The 27,153-nt window shown below is 54.6% G+C and overlaps 1 protein-coding gene across 1 annotated transcript in view; it reads left to right on the top strand.

Moving 5' to 3' along the window:
- Positions 1–485: 485 nt before the first annotated feature.
- RADIL (Rap associating with DIL domain) overlaps positions 486–27,153 on the top strand; it is a 71,514-nt gene continuing 44,846 nt past the window's right edge. Inside the window, exons 1-8 of the mRNA XM_078880664.1 lie at positions 486–663; positions 10,655–10,787; positions 11,718–11,951; positions 19,431–19,670; positions 20,616–20,715; positions 23,296–23,708; positions 24,040–24,747; positions 24,859–24,896. Coding sequence (XP_078736790.1) covers positions 500–663; positions 10,655–10,787; positions 11,718–11,951; positions 19,431–19,670; positions 20,616–20,715; positions 23,296–23,708; positions 24,040–24,747; positions 24,859–24,896 — 2,030 coding nt within the window. The 5' untranslated portion in view covers positions 486–499. The remainder of the gene's footprint in view (positions 664–10,654; positions 10,788–11,717; positions 11,952–19,430; positions 19,671–20,615; positions 20,716–23,295; positions 23,709–24,039; positions 24,748–24,858; positions 24,897–27,153) is intronic.

Raw genomic sequence — 27,153 nt, forward strand, 5'->3', positions numbered from 1 at the left:
ACTTCGGAGCCCTCCGCTCGCCTCTCCGCGTGCCGAGGAGCCGGGCGGTCGCTCGCTCCGCCGCCGCCGCCCAAAGCGGACCGGCGAGAATTTACACTCCGAGCCGACGCCACTGGCCGTGGGAATTTTTTCTTCCATCTCCCACGAAAGCGATTGAGAGCAGCGAAACTTCGGCGAAGAGCTCCGGATTTTGTTGTTGTTGTTATTGTTGTTGATATAGTTTCGTTTAGTTCTTATTCCACTTTACGCGAGCAAGCGTGCCATCCCACGGTGGTTCAGCCGCTACCGGGATATGCTGCTGACCGCTACCCCGAGCGGACGATCGTCAATGGCTCTCCATCGCACGTGAGGCCGACGGTCCGAGAACCCTCGCTCAGATCTCCTATCATCTGTGCGGCGGCGGGGGGGGGAGGAAGGTCGTGGAGTGGTTAAGTGAGTGAGTGGGTTGGGTGGAGTTGGGGTGGAGTTGGGGTGGAGTGGGGAGCCACCCCCCACGACCATGCGCACGGCTGCCACCGTCCTGACGGAGGACGCCGGCTCGCGCGGCGTTCGGAACGGCGGCACGTCGCTCCTGGGCAGCCTCGTGCTGGCTCTGCCTCCCGCGGGCTCGGCCCGCCTCCGCCTGGGCTTAGGAAGGAAGTCGGACGACTATTTGGACGCCCAGTAAGTACGGGGGGAAGTGGGGCTTGGGGATTGTTGGTGGGAGGTTTTTTTTTTTACGGGAAAAAAAATAATATTAAGATGCCCCCCCCCTCCCCACACACACACACTTACCCCTTGTCAACCAAAATAAGGGGAGCTTACGAATGGGCGGAAATCCACGCAGGAGCGTTGGGCTGGCTCGCCCGCTCGGGTAGGAGGGGGAACGACAGACTGACACCAGAGCTGTGCGCTGCGCGTTCATCCGACGGGACTGCTGCTGCTGCTGTTGCACGCGGTGGCGATTACGCGCGGTGATCGAGAAGACAGAGATTAGTTTGGTCAGGTTCATCGGTGTTCGCTGTGTGGGCGAGCGAGCGAGCGAGGGAGCGAGTGAGTGCGCGCCCGGCCTGCCCACTGCTATGGTGTGGTGAGCGCAGCGATGGCCAGCCCAGCACAGCTCAGAATACTCGCGGATTCGACGGTGGACGCGTCCTCCGCCTCCTCCTCCTTCACGCACTCGTGAGTCTCGAGATACGGAGTCGTCGTGGTCGTGGTGGTGGTGGTGGTTGGGGGGTGGTGGGGGATCGCGTTGCGAGGCCACGCGCGTGCCGATTGTTGCGGGGAGAGGCGGCGGTCACGACCCACATCTGTGTGGGGGGGAAAAGCACGGGGCTTTGTAGCTCATCGGATTCCTTCAGTCTATAGAAATATCTTCTTGGTTCGTCGTGAGAATTATTTTATTATGTTTTATTTTTATTATTTTATTATTTCCCTTCTACGTGACTTTACCGAAAGAACCAAGAAGAGGAATCCCTGCAGTCACGAAAGCTTTAAATCGAAATCTATAGAAATATTTACGATTCTGATTCTGACCCCCCTCCCACTACCAGCAGCACCACCACCCCGAGTTTGTTTCCCGGCCACGGCGAAGTGAGATGTCTGCCTTTTGCCTGATTTACAGGAGGAGGTTGTGGGTTCGCGTATGGGTTTTATTCCCGACTCTGACGCCTGCTGCTGTATATTTTGAGTTTGCGGTGTCTCTCTCTCTCCGTGGTCGCGTGGATTTTTCTCTCCGGGTCCTCCGGTTTTTTTCCCTCCACATTTAGAAGCGACGTCACGCGTTCAGAGTATTTGCTTGCTGCTATCAATTTCCACACGATGATGATGATCATAAGCCGCCGTTTCGTTGAGCTGTCATTTGTGATGACCAGGTCGCTTCTGCAAACAAATAGAAATATCGCTCAGTGGTGGGCCCTTACCTGATGATTTTTTTTTGTTAATTACAAAACAGAAATATCTGTTTTCTCGCCTTACGCAGAAACCTCACGGTAATGTTAGATGCCCTGTCTCATCCGCCCTATCCCGGGTCCCGAGTGTCCCTTAACGGAGGCAGCAGCAGCAGCGGTGCCGGCAAAACGTTCCGTATCAACACCCTATAGACCACGTGTGTGTACAGTGCGTGCGTTGAACTTCTTTCGCACCGCACGTCGCCGACAGTGCTAATCAGAGCTGCCATTGCAATGATCGTGAAGTGTGGGAGACTTACACACATCACGTGTTTTTTTTCCTCGCCGTGACAGTACTGTGTTTAACATTGAACTTGTGTCATTTCCATGCCTACTTTTATATGACCGGTTCGCTGTCACTTTGCGTATGAGTTCAGTTACTTTGCATACGCGTTCACCGGTACATCGCGAATGGGTTCACTGTTACTTTGGGTAAAATTTTTTGCGACATGGTAATTTGATCACGGCTCGGCAATTAGCCGCCTCCACCACACGACTAACACTGACGTTCTTAGCTAATTAGTACATTCCGATTAGCACCGCTGGCTACGTACGGTGCGAAAGAAGTTCAACGTACCGTATACAAATTTTCCGGGTCCTGCGATTTTTTTCCTCCCCGTTTAGAATCGTGCGTTTAGCGTATTTAGATGATTTTGCTGCGATAACTGTCCACGCGATGATGACCCACTTCGTTGAGCTATCATTTCTGATAGCCAGGTCACTTCTGAAAATTGAAGAAGCTCATAGCCCCGTGGGCTTTACATGATATGATACCGAAACAAATTTTGTGTTTAGTTTTATTCGTATATTATTTTACGTGATTTGTTTCCCAAACCATCGACCGCATCGTAAACACCGCACCTCTGTCTTTGTGTTGATAATGTGTTGACAATGAGAGAGAGACACGCAAACTACAAATATACAGCATGCGTCAGGATCGGTGTCAAATCCACGGCCTCCTGCATACCAGGCGAGGTAGTTAACATCTCCTAGCCACCGTGTTGATGATGAGAGAGAAAGACACGCAAACTCCAAATATACAGCAGGTGTCAGGGTCGGGATCGAATCCACGACCTGTACACCAGGCGAGGTAGTTAACATCTCCTAGCCACTGTGATGATGATGAGAGAGAGAGAGACACGCAAACTCCAAATATACAGCAGCAGGCGTCAGGGTCGGTTTCAAATCCACGACCTTCCGCATACCAGGCGAGGTAGTTAACATCTCCTAGCCACCGTGACACCCTTGTAACGTTCTGAACCCGGTCCCCCTCTTACTGGACATTCTGTGGTGGGGAGAGCTTGATAGCTCATCAGATTCCTCCTGCAGCGTATAAATAAATAACATTCCTGATTCTGACATTCATAGGCGGCCGCGCCTATGAATGTCATACGATGCAACTCAGCAATCCCAGCGGCTTGAGCCCCCTACCCCACCACCACCACCATCGCTCGCGCGACAAATCTCGCGGTGAGGTCAGCCCAGGGTACAGATTGACAACGCCCTCTCCTGGACGGGGGGGCGGGTGAGTAGGTGGGGGCGGGGGGTAGAGGGGGGGCTCTCTGGAGCTCCCTCTAGCAGAGGGCCCTTCCGGCAGAGAGAATTCGCAGTGTGCTGAGCCTTTACGACGTATTACGTCTCGGGGCGATTCTAAAGATTGTGAAGGAATTGTCCGAAGGGATTGACACGCCATTGGAACCTCCTTTTTCCAGTAGCAAAATATGATAATTGGTTTTTTTACCCTTTTATCTGGCAACAAAACTGACACCGTTTTTCGACAAGGAGTCATGTTTGCATTGACCACAATACCTGCGGTCGGAATGCAAGCAAAAAACACAACTCTGATCATGTATGCACTGTCCTTGAAATTGATTGGTCCACACCCGAGACAGCTTTTCTTAGAGCCTAGTCTCACATGGTGTTGGACCAGATGACGCCAAAAGGATTGACACGCTTGTTGGAAAAGCGGATTCTTATTTTTTTTACGGTAAAACCGCAAAAGCGGTTCTCCACGTGGCCCGAATTTCGTTCGATCCCCACAACACAGGGCTCACACTGGACGCGTGGATCCCACGTTGGTGGAGATGTCAGCTGTTCAGGCGGCAACGCTGCAACCGTGGCCCACGGGCCAGGCGGGGCCCACGCGCCGGACAGGACACCACAGGCGTCGTCCTACCGAGAAGAATTGTTGAGTTGCTCCCAACTCATGGGGGGACTTGGCGGGTCGCAGCCGTTTTTTCCAGTGCCATTTGAACGTGGCGTTTTATTCTGGCTGCTGATTGGCTGCTCCGTGCCATCACCGTGCAATGCGATGGACGCTACCTGCACCACCGGTCCCTCTGTCCATCTATCCGTCCATTGCGTCTGACGAGACTTTACACGCGAACTACAAATGCCTTCACGTGCCCGTCCGTCCGTCTGTTTGTACATCCACTGTGGTGATATGTTAACTGCCTTCCCAGGTCTGCAGGAGGTCGTGGGTTCGATCCCGACCCTGACGATGCCTGCTGTATATTTGGAGTTTGCGTGTCTCTCTCTCTTATCATCATTACGGTGCCTAGGAGATGTTAACTACCTCGCTTGGTATACAGGAGGTCGTGGGTTCGATCCCAACCCTGACGATGCCTGCTGTATATTTGGAGTTTGCGTGTCTCTCTCTCTTATCATCATCACGGTGGCTAGGAGATGTTAACTACCTCGCCTGGTATACAGGAGGTCGTGGGTTCGATCCCAACCCTGACGATGCCTGCTGTATATTTGGAGTTGGCGTCTCTCTCTCTCTCTTCCCGTGGTGGCGAGGATTTTTCTCCGGGTCCTCTGTTTTTTCCTTCCACATTTAGAATGGACGTCACGCGTTTAGAGTATGTGGCTGCTGCTATCAATGTCCACGTGATAATAAGCCCACTACCTCGAGCTATTTTTCGTGGCAGCCAGGTCGCTTCTGAAAAAGTGCGACGTGGCTCAGTGGTGGGGCCCTTACCTGCTAAAATAAAATAACAAAAATATAATCTAGATTTGAATCTAGAGTTGAAGTTCTTTCGGTAAAGTCACGTAGGTATCAAATAAAATCAATTCAATCACGACGTTTCGATTGCAACACAAGCAATCGTCATCAGGTGGGAAAACCACAGCAAGAAAAAATTTCGAAAATAAAATCACGACACGTCGTGATGTATTTTATTTTATACCTACGTGACTTTACCCAAAGAACCAAAGAGTAACAAAAAGTTAGTTTGAATAGTAGTTTACATCCAGGATGCAAATTGATGGGGGGAGCCCTTGGGGGATTTCCCTGGCTCTCCTCTTTGTAATAATATCGACGACGAGAGCATGTTGTCAACTCGTAACGCGGCGTGGCACAGAGGTCGTTCATCGCTCTCGTAGCGAGACAGAGAGAGAGAGAGATGAAGACTCGGAACCTCGTGGTGGATTGAACCACAAAGGGTCAGGGAAGGCAGCAGCAGTAACCACGTGGCGATCAGCCGACAGCAACTTTGCTCAAGCGCTGCCGCTCCTCTATGTATGAAGGTTGTTATCGGCCAAAACGTTCTCGCACGACTCAGCGATCAGAATGTTTATTTACCCCGGAGAAAAACGATGAGCTATGAATCTTCTTTTTCACAGATGTCCGGTAGTGTTCACAGGTGTCCAGTAGTTGTCACAGATGTCCAGCTGCTCGTCACCAGCAGCGTCGCACGGATCGGTGTCGTTTTTCATTTGGGGGACATTGGCGGCGAATCGTCTCGAGGAAGCGTTCCTCTAGGAGCGAACACTCGGCTTGATTTCCAGGCGCCGTTAGAACGCACCCATCGGTGGGTGGGTGGGTGTTGGAACGCGCGCTTAGGTCACGACGCTCATGGGTTCTTTGGGGCCATATTCTTAGGTTTTTTCGGTTAAAGTCACGTAGGTAAAAACATTTAATTAATAAAAGTAAAATAAAAAAATAAAATAAAAATCACGACGTTTCGGAGGCATAGATGACGTCACGCACCTGGGGGGGGGGGAGGTCAGACATTTGTGATGATTTGTGACGAGGGGGGGAGGGGTTGAGAAATGTGACGTCACGTAAAAATGCGCAACTTTAAATAAATATAGGATTGTTATAACAACACTAATTGTTATAACAACACTCCTACAACATCAGAATGCAGCGCCACATTAAATACGCACTACAATGACGATAGTTTAAAGCGATTTGAAGCATGTTTTATTTTCAAAATGGAAATATGGTTTGGGGAGGGGGGTGCAGAGCTTTGAGACGTCATATTTGAGGGGGGGGTCTGACTTTTTGTGACGCCGTGTGACGAGGGGAGGGGGGGTCAAAAATCGTCCAAAATCGCGTGACGTCATTTATGGACGGCCCCTTCGGTGCTCGCTAGCAGCACTTGCCCCGACAGTCCCGTTGAAGGCTGGTGCTGGGCAATCTTTGTCTTTGTGTTCGCGTGGGAGTGTCTGTAGCCTGTGTGTGTGCCCAGTCAACTCACGCTACGCAGTACTGAGACAGAGAGAAATCGCAACACACCCGTGTACAGGCAGACTCACCGTAGCCAAAATACGCGCGCAGTACGATGCGCGACACGCGATCACACGTTCTTGTGCAGAGGAGGCTCCCTTAATGTCGTGGCTTGCCAGCTTGTTTCAGCTGCATTGCGAGCTGAGGCTCCCGTAATGTAGTGGCTTGCCGGCTTGTTTCAACTGCATTGCGAGCTGAGGCTTCCTTAATGTCGTGGCTTGCCGGCTTGTTTCAGCTGCATTGCGAGCTGAGGCTCCCTTAATGTAGAGGCTTGCCAGCTTGTTTCAGCTGCATTGCAAGCTGAGGCTCCCTTAATGTCGTGGCTTGCCAGCTTGTTTCAGCTGCATTGCGAGCTGAGGCTCCCGTAATGTAGTGCCTTGCCGGCTTGTTTCAGCTGCATTGCGAGCTGAGGCTCCCGTAATGTAGTGCCTTGCCGGCTTGTTTCAGCTGCATTGCGAGCTGAGGCTCCCGTAATGTAGTGGCTTGCCGGCTTGTTTCAACTGCATTGCGAGCTGAGGCTTCCTTAATGTAGTGGCTTGCCAGCTTGTTTCAGCTGCATTGCAAGCTGAGGCTCCCTTAATGTAGAGGCTTGCTAGCTTGTTTCAGCTGCAGTCCAAGCTGAGGCTCACTTAATGTCGTGGCCTGCCAGCTTGTTTCAGCTGCGTGAACGCTGATCTACACATAAATGTGCGTGCGTGTACCCAGCTCACGCCCAGTGATTGTCTGAACCGGTCTCCTCTAGATCGATTCAGCCTTAAATGAGCACCTGGTGTATATCCACAGGTGAAATGGGCAGCAGTGGTGTCGTGGTTGGCGCACTGCGAATCAGGCGGCTCGAGTTGAATTCCCACCCATGACCAACAAAACAAATGGCGAATAATTAAACCAGTAGTGGGCCTCCCCTAGGTCGACTCAGCCCTAAATGATGACTTGGTGTGGTGTGTAAACATCGTTACGGGGGAGGCAAAGGCGGCCGGACATGGTGTTGGCCACGACCCCCCCCACCTCCTCTCCTCTGGGGTATGTACGGATTTTGAACTTCTTTCGCACCGTACGTAGCCAACCGTGCTAATCGGAGGTGCGGGTGCGTGGGGTGGGTGTGGGGAAGGACAACAAACCAAACACGAAATAATTTCTCAACAAGCAGCCCGCTCGGTTTGGGAACTCTCAACGATAGGTGCGGGAAGGAGGAACGTGGAGTGAGCGGTTGGGGGGGGAGATGCCCGAGTTTTGTTTTGTTAGCGGCCACATGTCAGAACCCCCCCCCCCCCACTCTTAGTTCTTTCGGTAAAGTCACGTAGGTAAAAAATGAAATTAAAAGTAATAAAAACAAAACAATAACAAGTATAACCCGTAAAAACAAAGTTTTTCACTATAAATACTTTATATGCGTGACGGCTAGAGTCCTCTCGTCCTCTGGCTTGAGATGGCTGCCACCTATGGGTCAGATGATTGCATGCCAGCATTAAGCAATTGGTCATTAGATATAATATTTTTGTCCTAAAAAGTGTAAAAATTTTGCAAAAATTTGTTCACGAACATTAATTGTCACGCACAACGAGTCTGTGTGGAAAATGTCAGCTCGATTGGATCACGGGAAGGGGGTTAAACAACGCCCAAAAGATTTGCACGGTCCTAAGCAAGCGCGCAAGTGAACTTAATATAAAGGATTTAAAAATCACGACGTTTCGGAGGCAACACAAGTCTCCATCATCAGGTGGGACCGTCACAGCCAGGGCACGGCTCTAGATTGCCTTGGGGGTGTGACGATGGAATCAGCTGTCAGCCCCTTATCAGTGGCCCTACCTTATCACATATCCATTCAGACCGTATTGGTCACCCCGTGGTGCCCTTCTAAATATCAACGTTCATCCTACAAAGTTCCATCATGAAACGGCTGCACGCCGCCACATGGACCTGAAATCTCAATTTACATGTACACGAATACGGGGTAAACCGTGTGGTTTGACAGTTATATTGCAGTGTGTTGTTTCGTCGTGTAGTGTATAATGTAGTGTATCGTTTCGACGGCTTGCTTTGCTATCGAAACGTCGTAGTTTTTTGTTATTTTCTTTGAACCTATCTACGGGACTTTACCGAAAGAACCAAAGAATATGAATTCCTGCAGTCACGAAAGCTTTACGTCAAGATATAGTAGTATAGTGTTCATCCTAAAAAGTCCCATCATAGTTTAAAGCGATTTGAAGCATGTTTTTTTTTGGGAGGGGGGGCAGAGCTTTGTGACGTCATATTTGGGGGGGTCTGACTTTTTGTGACGAAGGGGGGGGGGTAAAAAATCTTCCAAAATCGCGTTAAACTATTGCCATTGTAGTGCGTATTTAATGTGGCGCTGCACTCTGATGTTGTAGGAGAAAACATTTATTTAAAAAGTCTATTTAATTAAGTAGAACGTGTTGTCTATATTTATTCAAAGTTGCACATTTTTACGTGACGTCACATTTCTCAACCCCGCCCCCTCGTCACACATCGTCACAAATGTCTGACCCCCCCCCCCCCTAGGTGCGTGACGTCATTTACGAACGGCCCCATACTGGAGATCGGCTGGTGCTATTAGGGGGCTGTGCACTTTTAAATCATCAGATCGAAAACGAATTTCTATAGAACTGCTTTTTGTGTTTCGTTTCTTGTCCCTCCCCCCGCACGGTTGGCTACGTACGGTGCGGAAGAAAGCATGATGCCTTGTATAAAGGTGTCAGTTTTTGTACCAGTTGAAAGGGTTAAAACCTATTGCTATATTTTGCCACTGGTAAAGGAGGTCTCATAGTGTAAATGCTTACCCCGAGCTCTCAATACTCTGATAGTGCGCTGTTTTTGAGTTGTACACCTTTTGGCGTCATCTGGTCCAACACCAATGGAGACTAGGCTCTAAGAAAAGCTGTCTCGGGTGTGGACCAATCAACTTCAAGGACAGTGCATATCATTATCAGAGTTGTTTCTTTTTGTTTGCATTTTGACTGCTTGTGTTGTGGTTATTGCAAACATGATGCCTTGTATAAAGGTGTCAGTTTTTGTACCAGTTGAAAGGGTAAAAACCTATTACTATATTTTGCCACTGGTAAAGAAGGTCTCATAGTGTAAATGCTTACCCCGAGCTCTCAATACTCTGATAGTGCGCTGTTTTTGAGTTGTACGCATTTTGGCGTCATCTGGTCCAACACCAATGGAGACTAGGCTCTAAGAAAAGCTGTCTCGGGTGTGGACCAATCAACTTCAAGGACAGTGCATATCATTATCATCATCAGAGTTGTTTCTTTTTGTTTGCATTTTGACTGCTTGTGTTGTGGTTATTGCAAACATGCTGCCTTGTATAAAGGTGTCAGTTTTTGTGCCAGTTGAAAGGGTAAAAACCTATTACTATATTTTGCCACTAGTAAAGGAGATGTCTCATAGTGATGCGGAAGAAGTTTAACAAACGTACGGTGATCGTGGTCTTCTTCGTGGCGTTCGGGGGGGGGGCGACAGTGACGGCGAGCCGAGCGGTTAGAACGTGTTCCAGCGGTTGGAACCCGGTGGCCGCCCTGATTAATACCGCACGCGCAAGTTTTATAATGCCAAACACACGACGCTCGCTGCACGCTTCGGGGGAGGATTGTTCCACAGACGAAGAAGAGGGAGGAGGGGGGAGAGAGGCCCGGCCACTGAGGGCTCGTGTTCCAAAATATTTCTTTGTATGATCTGAAAAAAAAATGTTTCGAGAACAATCCACAAATGTGAAGTCACTTTCATGGCATCGCTTCCACGCATTTTTCCCCTCCCCTATAAGTGGTGTCGTTTCGACGATGCCGTCACATCGGATTTGCTAAAGTTATTGAACGTATGAAAATGCACGTTAAAATTGACATTTTTATTGCTTTACTGAACTTTCCGTAAAAAAAAATGTGAATTCGATTATCAAGATATAAACTTAACTTATTAACAACGTGCTTTGTTTACTTTGGCGCATAAACAATTACAAAAATGCGAAAAGGTTCAAATGAATACCGAAATCGGGGCCTGAACAGTCGATATCCAAAACCAATGAACTCCAATATATCCATCGCCGAACACCTATCCAGTCGTCATCGATCGCCAGGGTCTATCCACTGCTGGACCGAAGGCGCCCCTCAGCCAAGCTCCCCTCTCCCAAGCGCCTCCGCAACCCCGCGCCGTGCCCTCATCCGGAGTCTCCCTCCCGCTGTGCCCTCCCCCGCAGGACGCCCAACCTCAAGAGCGGGTCATGCGAGACCCTGAGCGTCCACAGCACGACCAGTGGCGCGGGCGGCGTGACCCTGCGCCAGCCGGCCAAGAACCGTGCCCGCAACCGCTACAGCAAGCGCTTCTCTCAGGTGAGGGCTCTCCCTCTGCTGCCCCCCCCCCCCCCAGGAGGCATGTGGCCTCGCCGGGCGGGATCTGATGGTCCTGGGCCTGGTCATGGCCCTGGTCCCTGCCGGAGAACTTTGTACGCGCTTGCAACTTGGTAATGCGTTTGTTTTTAATTTTGTTATGTTTTTTCCAGACGTCCTGTAGAGTAGTGAATTGCACGGACATTTAACCTCCGGTTACAAAGCGCTTCACGGTAGCGAGATGTTAACTACCTCGCCTGGTATACAGGAGGTCGTGGGTTCGATCCCGACACCGATGCCTGCTGTATATTTGGAGTTTGCGTGTCTCTCTCCGTGGTGAGATGTTAACTACCTCGCCTGGTATGCAGGAGGTCGTGGGTTCGATCCCGACCCTGACGCCGGCTGTATATTTGGAGTTGACATGTCTCTCTCCCCGTGGTCGCGTTGATCTTTCTGCGGGTCCTCCGATTTTTCCCTCCACGTTTAGAATCGACATCACGCGTTTAGACTATTTGGCCGCTGCTATAAATTTCCACATGATGATAACCCACAATATCATTTGTGGCAGACAGGTCGCTTCTGAAGAAGCTTAGTGGGCCTTACAATTAGACATCTTTGAGACAGAGCTTCACAGCTCATCGGATTCCTCCAGTTTAAAATGTAATGTTCTGATCCTGAGAGCGGTTTCCCCGCTGAGCTGTGTGATAACAATTGGCCGACAACACCTTAATATATCGAGGACCGCAGACCTTTGGGCAATTGTTGGGTAGTACCGGGTCCTCGCCCCCGTGGTTCCTCGTGCCTCAAAAATAAAAATAATAAAAACCTAGATGTGGTAGTTAGTCGGGTGGACGGTAAAGGGATGAGAGCGACCCCAAGCGACGACCGGGACGTACGCGGCCGGATAAATCCGGAGCTCTCTTCCCACCGCAGGTATTCGGCCGCGGCGGTGCCGGTGCCGGTGCCGGTGCGGGCGGTCAGGCCACACCGCCGCCGCCGCCGCGGGGCAGCTCCGTCGCGGCCGAGGTGGGCGGGCGGCACACGGAGGACCCCACGGAGTTGTCCACCCAGGTGACGGCGCCCGGCGTGCTCAAGATCTTCGGCGGGGAGATCTCGGCGGGCGCCAACTACAAGAGCGTGCTCGCCACACCCGCGTCGTCGGCGCAGGTGAGATCGCCGGAGCTAGGACACCCCCCCCCTCCCACCTGGCCCCTCGTCCCGGCACAGGGACAGCTGCCACGGGGGGGGTGGGGTCCCCTAGGCAAGAACGCTAAAAGGCATTTCAGCACCTGCACTGGGAATTCTAATGACCTCGCCTGGTATGAGGGAGTTCGTGGGTTCGATCCCGACCCTGATACGCCCTGGCTAGGAGATGTTGACTACCTCGCCTGGTATGCAGGATGTCGTGTGTTCGATCCCGACCCTGACACGCCCTGGCTAGGAGATGTTAACTACCTCGCCCTTCCTGTGGAATAACAACAACAGCTGCAATTCGCCGCTCAGCGGTGGTGACGTCACCACGGCGCCTGTGCCAGGCTACGTGCGCTTTGAGGCTATCACGTGAAGTGCCGAACGCCCGCTGGCAGGAGGTCACGGGGCAGACCCAGGCGCCGTGGGACGACCGACTGGCGGATTGCACCGCCCGTGCCCGCCTACCGCGCCAACTTGTCCCGGTAGCGATCCGCGCGGCTCCAAACGCACGGGCCGATTTCGTCCGCTCCATCTCCCCAGGTGGACTTCCTCTTGGGGCGAGTTTCCCCTTCGTCGGCCTGCCACTCCATGCTGGCCGTCTGCACCCCCCCCCCCCCTGCACCCCCCCCCCCCCCCCCCGCTAGCCACCGTGACACCGTCCTCCTCACCAAGCCCCCTTGTTTGTCTTAACACTCAATACGATCTTCTTGGTTCTTTCGGTAAAGTCACGTAGAAGGGAAATAATAAAATAATAAAAATTAAACATAATAAAATAATTCTCACGACGTTTCGGCCACAACGCAAGCAGCCGTCCTCAGGTGAAGAACAGGTCTGTGATGCTGTCTTCCCTGAATGATGCTGTCTTCCCGACAGACCTGTTCTTCACCTGAGGACGGCTGCTTGCGTTGTGGCCGAAACGTCGTGAGAATTATTTTGTTATGTTTTATTTTTATTATTTTATTATTTCCCTTCTACGTGAATCTACCGAAAAAGAACCAAGAAGATGAATCCCTGCAGTCACGAAAGCTTTAAATCGAAACTCAATATGATGTCATCACATACGTGCGTGCTTGTGTGTGTGTGTCTGTGTGTGTGGGGAGCGGTGGCGTGGCGGTTAGCACTACGCTGCGCTACGAACCCGGCAAGAGACCCGAGTTCGATTCCCGTTCGCGGCCAACACCGGTGACGATGATCTGAACCGGTCCTGGGCCTCCCCTTGGTCGACTCAGCCTCAAATGAGTACCCGGCGTGGTGTGTAAACATCGGCACTGGGGAGACAAAGGCGGCCGGGCGTGGTGCTGACCACCCACCCCTCGTATACCGTTCCTGCCTTCATAGGTGCTCGCTAGCAGCACTTGCCCCAACAGTCTGCTGAAGGCTATACGGGGGAATCTTTGTCTTCTAAACATATTTATATATAAAACATTTGCCAATAACATCTTCATATATAGAGGACCTGGATAAAAATCCACGTGACCACGGGGAGAGAGAGAGAGACAGGCAAACTCCAGATAGGCAGTAGGTGTCAGGGTCGGGATCGAACCCACGACCTTCCCCATTCCAGGCCAGGTTGTTAACATCTCCTAGCAGGACGTATCAAGGTCGGGATTAAACCCACGACCTCCCGTGTACCGGGCGAGGTAGTCAACATCTCCTAGCCAGGGCGTGTCAGGGTCGGGCTCAAACCCACGACCTCTCACATACCAGGCTAGGTAGTCAACATCTCCTAGCCACCGCGGCGAGATGGCAGAGCCAGGCGCCGCCGTCGATGACTCGGAGAAGCACCACGGCAGAGGCCCTCGGCCACGGCGAGAGAGTCATCGGCGGTGAATCGCGCGCCGGACGGAGCGGCATCCTTCTGCAGGCTCAGGGAGCTGTCTGCCCCCCCCCCCTCGGTTTCCTTCCTTCCTCTCTGCTGACGTCCACTTGGCGGGGGTGTGGGGACCAGATCCGCCCCGTAGACGCACAGGAACTTCCTGTAGGGCTCCTCCCCCCCCCACCACCACCAACCTCACACACGCACCACGCCGGTGAGGTCGTCGAAAGAAGTTCAACGTGCGTTGAACTTCTTTTGCGCCGTACGCAGCCGGCCGTAGCTAATCGGAGGTGCGCGTGGCGGGAGGGGGGAGGATAACTAACTAACAAACAAAAGCAGTCCTGAAGAAATGAGTGTTCAATTTAGTACAGTGTAGCGTGGTGTAGTGTATAGCAGAGGTGTGGACTCGAGTCATGTGACTTGGACTCGAGTCAGACTCGAGTCATGAATTTGATGACTTGCGACTCGACTTGGACTTGCATAACAATGACTTTGTCCCACCTATGAGATGTGGACTCGAGTCATGTGACTTGGACTCGAGTCAGACTCGAGTCATGAATTTGATGACTTGCGACTCGACTTGGACTTGCATAACAATGACTTTGTCCCACCTCTGGTGTATAGTGTAGTGTATTGTAGTGTATAGTGTATAGCGTAGTGTGTGTAGTGTATAGTGTAGTGTATAGCATAGTGTGTGTAGTGTATTGTAGTGTATAGCGTAGTGTGTGTAGTGTATTCTAGTTTATAGGGTAGTGTAGTGTATGTAGTGTATAGTGTAGTGTATAGTGTAGTGTATAGGGTAGTGTGTGTAGTGTATATTGTATTGTAGTGTATAGCGTAGTGTGTGTAGTGTATAGTGTAGTGTATAGTGTAGTGTATAGCGTAGTGTGTGTAGTGTATAGTGTAGTGTATTGTAGTGTATGTAGTGTATAGCGTAGTGTGTGTAGTGTATTGTAGTGTATAGGGTAGTGTGTGTAATGTATAGTGTAGTGTATAGTGTAGTGTATGGCGTAGTGTGTGTAGTGTATTGTAGTGTATAGGGTAGTGCGTGTAGTGTGTGTAGTGTGGTGTGTATGTATATACGTTGACCTTCTTTCGCACCACAAGCACCCAACCATAGCCAATCGGAGGTGCGTGTGGAAGGATAAAAAACTAAGCACCGCAAACGACGAGCAGTTCTCGGGTTTGGTCAATCGAGACGACGACTTAAAAGTCCCCACAGCTCCCAGCGCCTTCCTAACATCGGTAGCAAGAAGCAGAGCGTTCCAGACGGCCGCAGAGTCGCAAAGCGCCGCGCGTGAGAATCGTCGACGTGGCCAAGCGCCCCCCTCTCTCCTCTCTCTCCGTGGCGTCTGTCCCACCACTCACCAGCCCCCCCCACCCCCCCCCCCCTTGTCTCTGCGTGGGGTTTCCTCCGGGCTTTCCGGTTTCCTCCCAGAGCAACAACCAAAAATTGGGGGCAGAATTGGACGTGGGCAGGGTGGGGGAGTGGGGGGGGGGTCTTGGGGGGGGCAGTGGAGGTGGGGGGGGGCTGCCCTTGCCCACAACGCATACCTCGTCACCCCATTTGCACCACTGCAAAGCCAGTGACGTCACGATGCTGCCACGGCTGGGGGCTTCGAGCTTCCCCGAGGGGTCGTAGGAGGGCAGTCTCAAGGGGTAGGGAGGGCAGTCTCAAGGGGTAGGGAGGGCAGTCTCAAGGGGTGGGGAGGGCAGTCTCAAGGGGTAGGGAGGGCAGTCCCAAGGGGTCGGGAGGGCAGTCTCAAGGGGTTGGGAGGGCAGTCTCAAGGGGTAGGGAGGGCAGTCCCAAGGGGTGGGGAGGGCAGTCTCAAGGGGTAGGGAGGGCAGTCTCAAGGGGTAGGGAGGGCAGTCTCAAGGGGTGGGGAGGGCAGTCTCAAGGGGTAGGGAGGGCAGTCCCAAGGGGTCGGGAGGGCAGTCTCAAGGGGTTGGGAGGGCAGTCTCAAGGGGTTGGGAGGGCAGTCTCAAGGGGTCGGGAGGGCAGTCCCAAGGGGTGGGGAGGGCAATCTCAAGGGGTGGGGAGGGCAGTCTCAAGGGGTCGGGAGGGCAGTCTCAAGGGGTAGGGAGGGCAGTCCCAAGGGGTTGGGAGGGCAGTCCCAAGGGGTCGGGAGGGCAGTCTCAAGGGGTCGGGAGGGCAGTCTCAAGGGGTGGGGAGGGCAGTCTCAAGGGGTAGGGAGGGCAGTCTCAAGGGGTCGGGAGGGCAGTCTCAAGGGGTTGGGAGGGCAGTCCTAAGGGGTTGGGAGGGCAGTCTCAAGGGGTAGGGAGGGCAGTCTCAAGGGGTTGGGAGGGCAGTCTCAAGGGGTAGGGAGGGCAGTCTCAAGGGGTAGGGAGGGCAGTCTCAAGGGGTTGAGAGGGCAGTCTGAAGGGGTAGGGAGGGCAGTCTCAAGGGGTAGGGAGGGCAGTCCCAAGGGGTTGGGAGGGCAGTCTCAAGGGGTAGGGAGGGCAGTCTCAAGGGGTAGGGAGGGCAGTCTCAAGGGGTAGGGAGGGCAGTCTCAAGGGGTTGGGAGGGCAGTCTCAAGGGGTGGGGAGGGCAGTCTCAAGGGGTAGGGAGGGCAGTCTCAAGGGGTGGGGCGGGCAGTCTCAAGGGGTTGGAGGGCAGTCTCAAGGGGTAGGGAGGGCAATCTCAAGGGGTGGGGAGGGCAGTCTCAAGGGGTGGGGAGGGCAGTCCCAAGGGGTAGGGAGGGCAGTCTCAAGGGGTGGGGAGGGCAGTCTCAAGGGGTGGGGAGGGCAGTCTCAAGGGGTGGGGAGGGCAGTCTCAAGGGGTGGGGAGGGCAGTCTCAAGGGGTAGGGAGGGCAGTCTCAAGGGGTTGGGAGGGCAGTCTGAAGGGGTGGGGAGGGCAGTCCCAAGGGGTTAGGAGGGCAGTCCCAAGGGGTTGGGAGGGCAGTCTCAAGGGGTTGGGAGGGCAGTCTCAAGGGGTGGGGAGGGCAGTCCCAAGGGGTTGGGAGGGCAGTCCCAAGGGGTTGGGAGGGCAGTCTCAAGGGGTTGGGAGGGCAGTCTCAAGGGGTGGGGAGGGCAGTCCCAAGGGGTTGGGGGGGCAGCCCCAATTTTTTTTTTACCCAGAATCCAACATTTACGTTGGGACAAACACAAAAACCTTCCGTTCAATTCACTTTTTCCTGCGGAAAATATCAACCAAGACCACTTTGTTATATTTTTGGGGGGGGGGATGTCTCAAGATGGGGGGGTGAGGGGGGGCTCGGGAGAGGGGGGGGGCTCGGGGCGATTGCCACTTGCCGCTGACCGACGTCGCGACGAACGCTCAAACAACTCACACGACGCGCGGGCGAAGCCCTCATCCAGCAGTGGAGCGGTAAGGGTGGGGGGGTGGGGGGAGTGGGGGTGGGGGCGGGTGCCTTGAGTGTGAATACAAAATATCCCTGGCGGGGAAGGGTGGGGGGTCATGGGCACCACACCAGAGCCCCCCGGGAAAGCCCATTTGAGGAATGAACAGCGGAGGTAGGGGTCTGTGTTGAGTGTCATCACCACGCTGTTGGCACGGGCCGTGGTGCTGCATTTAGGTGGTGAGCGAGGGTTGTGTGCACGCGCGCGTGTTTACATGTGTGTGTGTTTACATGTGTGTGTCTGTGTGTGTGTGTTGACATGTGTGAGGAGCGGTAGTGTAGTGGTTAGCGCTCACGGCCAACACCGGTGACGATTATCTGAACCGGTCCTGGGCCTCCCCTAGGTCGACTCGGCCTCAAATTAGTACCCGGTGCGGTGTGTGAACGTCGCCACTGGGGAGACAAAGGCGGCCGGGCGTGGTGCTGGCCACCCACCCCCTAGTGTGCCGTGCCGGCCGTCATAAGGTTGCCACTCACTGACAGCATTTGACCCAACAGTCTTTGTCTTTTGTGTGGATGGAACTATATTTCGATTTAAAGCTTTCATGACTGCAGGGATTCATCTTCTTGGTTCTTTCGGTAAAGTCACGTAGAAGGGAAATAATAAAATAATAACAATAAAACATGTATTTTATTATGTTTTATTACTATTTTTTTTCTTTATTATTTCCCTTCTACGTGACTTTACCGTAAGAACCAAGAAGATGGATGGAACCAGCTAACAGCACTTGCCCCGACAGTCTGTCCGGGTTACCTGAGGGACCTTTGTTACGGAGCGGCCGCGCACAGAAGGTAGCAGTGGTGGGGGGGGGGTCAGGAAGAGCGCGAGACGGAGGGGTGGGAACGCCGCCTCTCCGCTTTTTTTTTGACGCGGAATGATTTCGTTGCCGATTTGCACGTTCACATTTGCTGGGCGAGGCCACTAAAAACAAAAGTCAAGAAGAGAAAAAAACCCACACAAGCCGAGCAGTGCCGGATTAAGCGAGTGCGGGGCCTGTAGCATGATGTTATAAAGGGGCCCTAAGTAAAAAAAGAAACAGGTTAATATTAAAACACAATTTTCTTTTTACTTGCGTAGTAAAGTAAGTGTATTTTTTCATCTTCTATACAGCCAGATAATACGACTAATCGCTAACCTTAAACACTCAGTCATTCATAAAAGTTGAAGGCAGTATAGTACTATAGTGCTAGAGCAAGTGCAGAATCACTGAACCGGAATTGATAGCTTGAACGCATTTAGCGCTGGACCCTTGAAAGTGCGGGGCCTGTAGCTACTACACATGTAGCATTTACTACACATGTAGTAGCTACTACATATGTAGCTACTTTTGCTACTTAGGATAATTCGGCACTGGACCCGAGCAAATTCTGTGTGTCGTCAAGAGCCCTCCGCCACCCGACGCTGGGCAGCGGAGGCGGCTTTGCCCCCCAGAGCTGCTGCTCCCGGCCCGGCCGGCAGAGACGCGGAGCTGGGATCAGCACGGTCGGATACGTACGGTGCAAAAGAAGTTCAGCTTACGTACATATATACTTGACGGTGGTGATGGTGGTGGTGATGATGAGGAGGGACTTGTATGATGAGGAAGTGGGTGAAGGTGGTGATGGTGGTGATGCCACCGTCTGGAACGCTCTTCCGCCAGATATTAGGAAGCCACTGAAGCTACGCACTTTTAAACCATCTTGGTTGAAAACTGATTTATTTCCCACTGCTCTTCGTGTCAAGTGTTGTTGTCCTTCCCCCGCACCTCCGATTAACCGGCTACGTACGGCGCGAAAGAAGTTCAACATACGCGCGCACCAGAGCAGTGGCGTCCAATACCTGTGTCGCAGAGGTCGCAAACGGGTTTTGATTCCTTACCCGTACCCGTACCCGGCCGCACCAGGGTCGCAAATGAGTACCCGTACCCGTACCCGGCCGGGTACGGGTACCCGGCCGGGTACAGGTATCTGTATCCTACCCGTACCCGTATCCTACCCGAACTGAGTGACAAACGGTTACTCACCAGTGACTCACAGCCTACCCGTACCCGTACCCGGCCGCACCAGGGTCGCAAACGGCTACCCGTACCCGTACCCGGCCGGGTACGGGTAGCCGGTTATCGGGTAGGGTACGGGTATCGGGTACCCGGTTGCGACCTCTGCCGCGTCGCGGACCACGATCCACGCACGAAGATGTGTGCTTGCTACGCTCAGCGTGCGTACGTATTAATAATAGCAGAGCCGTGCCGTGACCACCACCTCCACCACCCCGCACCCGACCTCCCCCCGTGCGTGTGCAGGAGCTCGTGAAGGAGGCTCTGGAGCGCTACGGGCTGGAGCGCTCGCTGGCGGGCGACTATGTGCTCTGCGAGGCCGTGGGACGCACGACCGCCGGCCCCGATGGCATCGGCGGCAGCGGCGGCATTGACGGTGCCGCGGCGACCGGGGAGGCATCGACGGGGGCCCCCGGCGGCGGCGAGCCCTGGCGTGCCGAGTGCCTGCGCGCCATCGCCGACTACGAGAAGCCGCTGCTCCTTCAGGTGCCGCCGGTTGAGCTTTCTCCCTCTCGGTTTTTCGTTTTGTTCCTTTTCGCCACGGCGTTTCGGGAAAAGCGGCGCTGGGCTCCGCTTGTGCGGCGAACGTCGCGGCAGAAATCCACGGCCGAGTGGTCAGAGTCGTCGTCGAAATGTGTTTTTATTGGGCCTGCGGAAATCCGGCACGCGCGCGAACATGCGAGCCGCACGCCGGGCGTGGCACAGAACTTGCCCTCGTCTCTCGGCTAACCCCAATGCAGCCACGCGTACTCTGTCCATTCGTCTCGGTTAGAAAGTAAACAAAAGTGAAAAAAGTCGGAACAAAAAAATGTATGGCCATTACCCCATATCTATGGGTGACCTTTTTAGCCAGTATCAAAATGTTTGGGGCGGGGGGGGAAACACATTCCTGCGGAGGGAGCTGGTAGGAACGTTGGGTTGCTCGGTCAATGGCCAGGGTCAACGGCGGCGTGGTGTATTCCGCAAATATGCCCGACTGTCAGGGCGGGCACAAGCCGGCGTGAGTAGGTGAAACGTTGAGTTTTATAAGGGCACCACGGGGTGACCACCCCCTCCCCACCCAGCCCCACTCCTCCCACCCCCCACCCAGCCCCACCCTCCCCACCCAGCCCCTCCCCACCCTCCCCACCCAGCCCCTACCCACCCTCCCCACCCAGCCCCTCCCCACCCTCCCCTCCCCACCCAGCCCCTCCCCACCCAGCCCCTCCCTGCACGACGGACGGACAGACACAATAATCCCTTGTGGGCTGGTGGAACCAGTGGGTTCCTACCAGTATAAGAACGTGCTTTACTCCTTTCTGGCAATAAAACACGTGGTGGTGGTGGTGGTAGTGGTGGTGTCAAAGGTGTTCAAACGCCAGATACAAACACCGGTTGGGAGGCACCAAGTCTCCATTAACCACGCATCGTACTTGTGGCACTGTGTTGCAGGCCCTGTGGAAGCCACGGGAGGGATACTCGCGGAGGCTCGAGCTGCGGCCTCGTGCCAAGGTGGAGGAATCAGCGGGCGAGCGAGACACCCTGACGGCCGGTGGGTCTCCGAATTTGCCGTGGCCCGAAAAATATCCTGTGACCTTTTTGTCCGTCCCGTGTGTCCGTTGGTTTGTCAGTACGTCCGTACGTCCGTCTGTCTGTCTGTCCATTCATTCGTATGTCCGTCCGGCCATTCATCCATCTATTCACGTGTCTGTTTGTCCACTCATCCGTCTGTCTGGTGATTCATCCATTCACGTGTCTGTCTGTCCACGCATCCATCTGTCCGTCTGTCTGGTCATTCATCCAGCTGTCCCTTTGTTCGTCCATCCATTCTCGTGTCTGTCTGTCCACCCATCCATCTGTCCGTCTGTCTGTCTCTCACCATCCATCCATGCTCGTGTCTGTCTGTCCATCCATCCATCTGTCCGTCTGTCTGTCTCTGTCCATCAATCTCTCTGTCCATCCATCCATTCCCGTGTGTCTGTCCATCCATCCGTTCGTGTGTCTGTCCATCCACATGTCCGTCCATCAATGCGCTTCTGCTGCAGTGTGGAATGCTCTTCCTTCCGACAACAGGAAGCCACTGGGACCGATGCTCTTTTAAATCATCATCTCGACAGATTGACAGACGCATTTCTTTAGGAACGCTTTTTGTCTTTTTTGCTACGTACGGTGCCACAGAAGTTCAACGCACACACGCACACACACGCACACGCGCAGAGGGCGTGGATATCACGGCGGGAAGACGTCGCTGCTACCTTCAGCTGGGAACCCGTTCGCGTTTTTGCGACAGTGCCCCCAAGACATTCTTGCAAGGGAGGAGGAGGAGGGGGGGGGGTCCTCACTTTGATGCCCGGACCGAAATAAACCCCCCCGGCGGTGGAGGGTGGGTGGGGTGGGGGCTCGTCTGGGACCCTAGAAATCCGCGCAATTAAGATTCCTGCCGGCGTGTCCGATAGCCAGGCGGCGAGCACCGCCGAGGAGCGACGACTATTTTGCGTCTGCGACGGCGAGAGAGGAGGAGCGGCGCCACCTGTGCTTGTCCTTAACGTCGCCGCGTGTCTTCACGTCCGTGCGGACGTCTGTCCGTGCGGGCGGGCGGGCGAGGCGCTGGCGGACGAAGTGACGGAGCGAAGTCACGTGGGGGGGGGCGGGGGGAAGGGCAGGGGGGGCAGGGGGGGGGCAGGGGGGGGGCAGGGGTAGGGGGGGGGCGCCAAACTGCCGTGGCCAACGCGACGCTTGCGACGTGTCCGGGAGAGGGGTTTGTTGTACATAGGTCGGGAGATGGATAGGTAAGTAGATAAGTAAGTAGATAGGTAGATATGTACGTAGAGAGATAGGTTTATAGATATGTAGGTAGATAGATAAATAGATATATTGGTAGATAGGATAGATAGATAAGTATGTATATATATATAGGTAGATACATAGGTAAATATGTAGATATATAGATAGGTAGATGTGTAGGTAGATACACAGGTAGAAGGGTAGGTATATCGATAGATCAATGGTGGAGGAGCTTAATGATACAAAATTTGGCCAAATCATTTACGTGGCCCGACTCAAAAGGCAATCGTGAATGACGGTGTCAGTCTTCCTGTGAGTCGCCTGCCCTTCTGATCCACTGTCGCCTCTCCGCCCACGGAGCTCTGCCGCAACAACATGACGAGTTTGCACGCAGACCCGAGACTCAGAGTCTCAGAATCAGACTTGCGGGAGGAGTCCGATGGGCAATGACGCCCTCTTTCACGGACGGGCACGGGGAGAGCGAGTTACCGCAGCGAAGAATACACGCAAACAACGATAGGAGTGCCAAATGGAGACAATGGTTATCAAGTCACTAAATGTGAATTAACAAGTAAATAACACATTGGAAATGTACAGCAGGCAAATAATACTAAACGCGTGACGTTGATTCTAATTGTGGAGGGGGAAAAAGCGGAGGACCGGAAGAAAAATCAACGCGACCACGGGGAGAGAGACACGCAAACTCCAAATATACAGCAGCAGGCGTCAGGGTCGGGATCGAACCCACGACCTCCTGCATACCAGGCGAGGTAGCTAACATCTCACCACGGAGAGAGACGCAAATTCGAAATATACAGCAGCAGGGGTCAGGGTCGGGGTCGAACCCACGACCTCCTGTACACCAGGCGAGGTAGTTAACATCTCCTAGCCACCGTGGCTCGGCTGTGGCTCAGCTCATGGAACATCCTGAGTCCGTGGCTCAGCCAGTTCGAGTGAAGCGTGGCCGCTGCGAGCGACGGCCTCCGCTTGACCCGGAGCCGAGCTCTGGACATCTGCTGAAAAGAGCTTCACGGTTCATCGGATTCCTCCAGCATCCATGCCGATTCTGAACCGAGCCGTGGCGTTAACATTCCCATTAAAGTCGCACGCAATTAACTCTCTCTCGCTGCGCTCTGATGTTGCCCCACCTGATGACGGAGACTTGTGTTGCCTCCGAAACGTCGTGAGTTTTATTTTTATTTTAATTAATTTAAATTTCATTTTTCACCTACGTGACTTTACCGAAAGAACTAAGCGTATGAATCCTTGCAGTCACGAAAGCTTCAAATCTAGAGAATTAACTCTCTCTCTCCCCCCGCCGCCGCCGCCGCCACCCCACGACCCGCAGGCATCAACGCGCAGGCGCGGCGGCTGCAGATGAGCCGCGCGCGCGTCTCCACCGTGATGAGCGCCTCGCCGCAACTCGGCCCGCCCACGGTGCCCAACGGCGGCTACGCCGAGTGGATCGCGTCGGCCAGCGACCTGCGGCGCACCGTCAGCGACATGCACATCCCGCAGCGGACGCTCATCGGCGACGGCGGCGGCGGCGACGGGGGGAGTCCCGCGCCTCCCGCCAGGGCGGCTCCGTCGCGGCCGCGCCACGCGCTGGCGCCCATCGAGGGCGACTACGACCTGTGCATGGGGCCCGCACTGCCGCTGCGCGGGAGGCCGTTGGGCGACGACCCGGGGCGCTACGCCGCCGTGCGCCCGCCGGCGGAGACGCCGTACCTGCTGCTGCTGCAGGGCTGCGACGGAGCGCAGGTTCGGGGGCCCGCCGCACACCCCCCCCCCACCCCCCCCCCAACCACCCCCACCCCTCCACACCCCCCCCCCCTCACCCCCCCCCCACCTTTCCGCCGGCACGACGGAGCCACGCTGGCCCAGCACGGGAAGCGCGGGGTCACTTTGCACTGTCATAGGGCGCCACGGTGGCTAGGAGATGTTGACTACCTCGCCCGGTGCGCAGGACGTCGTGGGTTCCATCCCGACCCTGACGCGCATAAACCACGGCGGCTAACGCGGGGGGCCCTCCCCCTCCCCTCCCCCTCCCCTCCCTCCCCCCGCCTCCCCCCGAATCCCGAGGGCGCCGCAGGACCTGCTGGTGTACCTCCTCGACGGCGCGCGCCATTCCATCGGGAGGGGCGCCGTCTCCGACCGGCCTCAGGACGCCGGCGACGACCGTCCGGACATCTTGCTGTGGGCGCCCGACATCCTGCCGCGGCACTGCCGCATCTCGCGCTCCGACCCGCAGCCGCAGAACCCGGCGGCGGCGGCGGCGGCCACCACGGCCGGTGGCGCCGCCCGGCCGCAACGGAGGGCGCCGCTGGTGCTGCGCCCGTTCCGCGGCGCCGCCGTGACGCGCAACGGCGTCCGGCTGGAGCGGCCGGCCGAGCTCCGGCGGGGCGACGTGGTCGCTCTGGGCGAGCGCTACCTCTTCCTGTTCGAGGACCCCGCCGAGCCGGCCAACGTTCCGTCCGCCGGCAAACTGTCGTCGCCCGGCGGTGCCTGCAAGCTGTGCGGCGCGTCCGCCCACGGCGGCAGGAACCGCCCGGCGGCTCGCGTCCACTCGGACGCCAACTCCGAGTTGCGCTCGGCGATGTCGCTCGAGTACGACCCGGCGCTGGAGGACATCCTGCTCGACGAGATCGTGGGCCTCGTGGTGCCCGGCAGCGACGGCTACCAGCTCACGCCCGCGTACCTCTTCTGCCTGTGCGTCCAGCACTCGGCGTTCAACTTCCAGCCGGCGGACTTCCGTCGGCTGCTGCTCAAGGTGGCCAACCTGCTGCAGACCATCGCCTGGGTGAGCGCTCGCGCGGTCCGTCCTCGCGATGACGGCGGCGGTGGCGATGATCGTGTAATTTGAGGGTGATGGCAGTGCTTGATGACATCTCGTCCTGTGCTGTGCTTGCAGGAGAAGACCAAAGAGCTCGCTGAGAAGCAGCCCGAACAGTGAGTGTGGACCCCTTGCACGCTGCGGCCTGCTGCGGCCTAGGTCATTCGAAAGTTGAAGTGAAAAAACTAAATATGTCAGTGTCACAGGGGCCGTCCATAGATGGCGTCACGCACCTGGGGGGGGGGGGGTTGAGAAATGTGACGTCACATCAAAATGCGCAACTTTAAATAAATAAAGACGACACGTCCTGCTTAATTTAATTGACTTTTTTAATAAATGTTTTCTCCTACAACATCAAAGTGCAGCGCCACATTAAATACGCACTACAACGACAATAGTTTAAAGCGATTTGAAGCATGTTTCATTTTTTTTTGGGGGGGGGGGGGGGCAGAGCTTTGTGACGTCATATTTGAGAGGGGGGGTCTGACTTTTTGTGACGCCGTGTGACGAGGGGGGAGGGGGTCAAAAATCGTCAAAAATCGCGTGACGTCATCTATGGACGGCCCCACATTCTAAAAACACCGGCCTGTGGCCCCATCTGCGGCACTATTACGCCGCCGCTACTGCTGCTGCTGCATCCTGCACGTGTTTGATTCCACGCGTCCATCAGATTACATCTACTGGGGAACTTTCGACCTCTGCGCGCCCCCCCCACTCGCCCGCTTCCTCTTTAGAGCCCACGTCTGAAGGCGGCCCTCTTAGTCACAGGATGCTCACTGAGCCACCGCTGTTAGCCGGGCGTTGGGATGTGCTGTAGGTACGTTGAACTTCTTTCGCACCGTACGTAACCGACCGTGCTAATCGGAGGTGAGGGGGAATGTCGATAAACTAAACACAAAAATCAGTTCTAAAAAAATGAGTTTGTCAATCTAGACGATGATTTAAAAGTTGCGTAACTCCCAGTGGCTTCTTAAAATCGGACGGAAGAGCGTTCCAGACGGCCGCAGAAGCGCATCTTGAAGCGCCGCGCGGCGATGCGGTGACCTCTGTCATTGTTCGATGGCCGAGCAAAAGTCCGCCGCGGTGAGGATGAGCGGAGTTCGCGTGATGACGCTTTATTGCCCCTTGACGAGATCCGCCAAAGTAATTGGCGGTTCGTTTGCGGCGAGCACTTTTGCGTGCAATGAGCGCGACATCACGAAATTACCCACAATCCACCGGCGCAGCACACGATACACGTTGTACACTGTCGGCGTACCGCACCGGACGGACCCTGCGGTGTCCGTGGAAGTTGCCGTCGCTTCTCTTGAGCACCAAAAAAAATCCAGCGGCAGCATTTGTCGAAGGGGCCACGCCCTGCCGACCGACGGGATCCGCAGGGCTTGTGGGAAATTGTTGGTGCCGGTTCACCGCGTGGCTGATGGCTTCCCGCTCGTCATGTGCGTATCAAATGAAAATGATAAATCAAACGTGTGCTTTATTATCCGTGGAGAGACAGAGAGGGAGGGTCCGCTTACACTTGGTGGGATCCGAGAGACGTGAACGAAAATGGAGATGAGTGAGACGAGAGAGGAGATGCGCAGGCTAGATGGAGATGGGAGGAGGCTCATTTGCTTTCGCGTTAATCGCATCCTTACGTTTATCGGGATTTCAATTGGAAGGCGATGTTTTTACGCACGCCGCGATTTCAATACGAATTGAACGTGGTGGATAGTAGATGTGAACTCCCTCGCCTTGTATGCAGGAGGTCGTGGGTTCCATCCTGACCCTGGCGCCTGCTGCTGTATATTTGGAGTTTGCGTCTCTCTCCGTGGTGAGATGTTAACTACCTCGCCTTGTATGCAGGAGGTCGTGGGTTCCATCTTGACCCTGGCGCCTGCTGCTGTATATTTGGAGTTTGCGTCTCTCTCCGTGGTGAGATGTTAACTACCTCGCCTTGTATGCAGGAGGTCGTGGGTTCGATCCTGACCCTGGCACCTGCTGCTGTATATGTAGAGTTTGTGTGTCTCTCTCTCCCCGTGGTCGCGTGGATTTTTCTCGAGGTCCTCCGGTTTATCCCCTCCACATTTACAAACGTGCTTTTGGAGTAAATAAACATTTCGTTAAATTCATTTTTTTGTTAAATGCTTTTAATTAAAAAAAAAACGTGTTTTATAGTTTCAATAGGTTGGGAGGGTGGGGCGCCGTAAGTTTTTCGCTCCGTTGTTTTTGACGTCCCCACGAACGACGCTGCATGTTCACTGTCCCTCCCCCTCCCCGCCGCGTGAGTCCATCGCACCGCGGCAGATCTCTCCGTGACGGCACCACAAACCGAGTGGATCGGCACCCAACAAAGGCCGGGCGCCCGAGCGAGATTAGCGGCGCGGATTTTCG

This window comes from Lampetra fluviatilis, chromosome 58 (genome assembly GCF_964198595.1).
Source record: "Lampetra fluviatilis chromosome 58, kcLamFluv1.1, whole genome shotgun sequence".
Lineage (NCBI taxonomy): Eukaryota > Metazoa > Chordata > Hyperoartia > Petromyzontiformes > Petromyzontidae > Lampetra > Lampetra fluviatilis.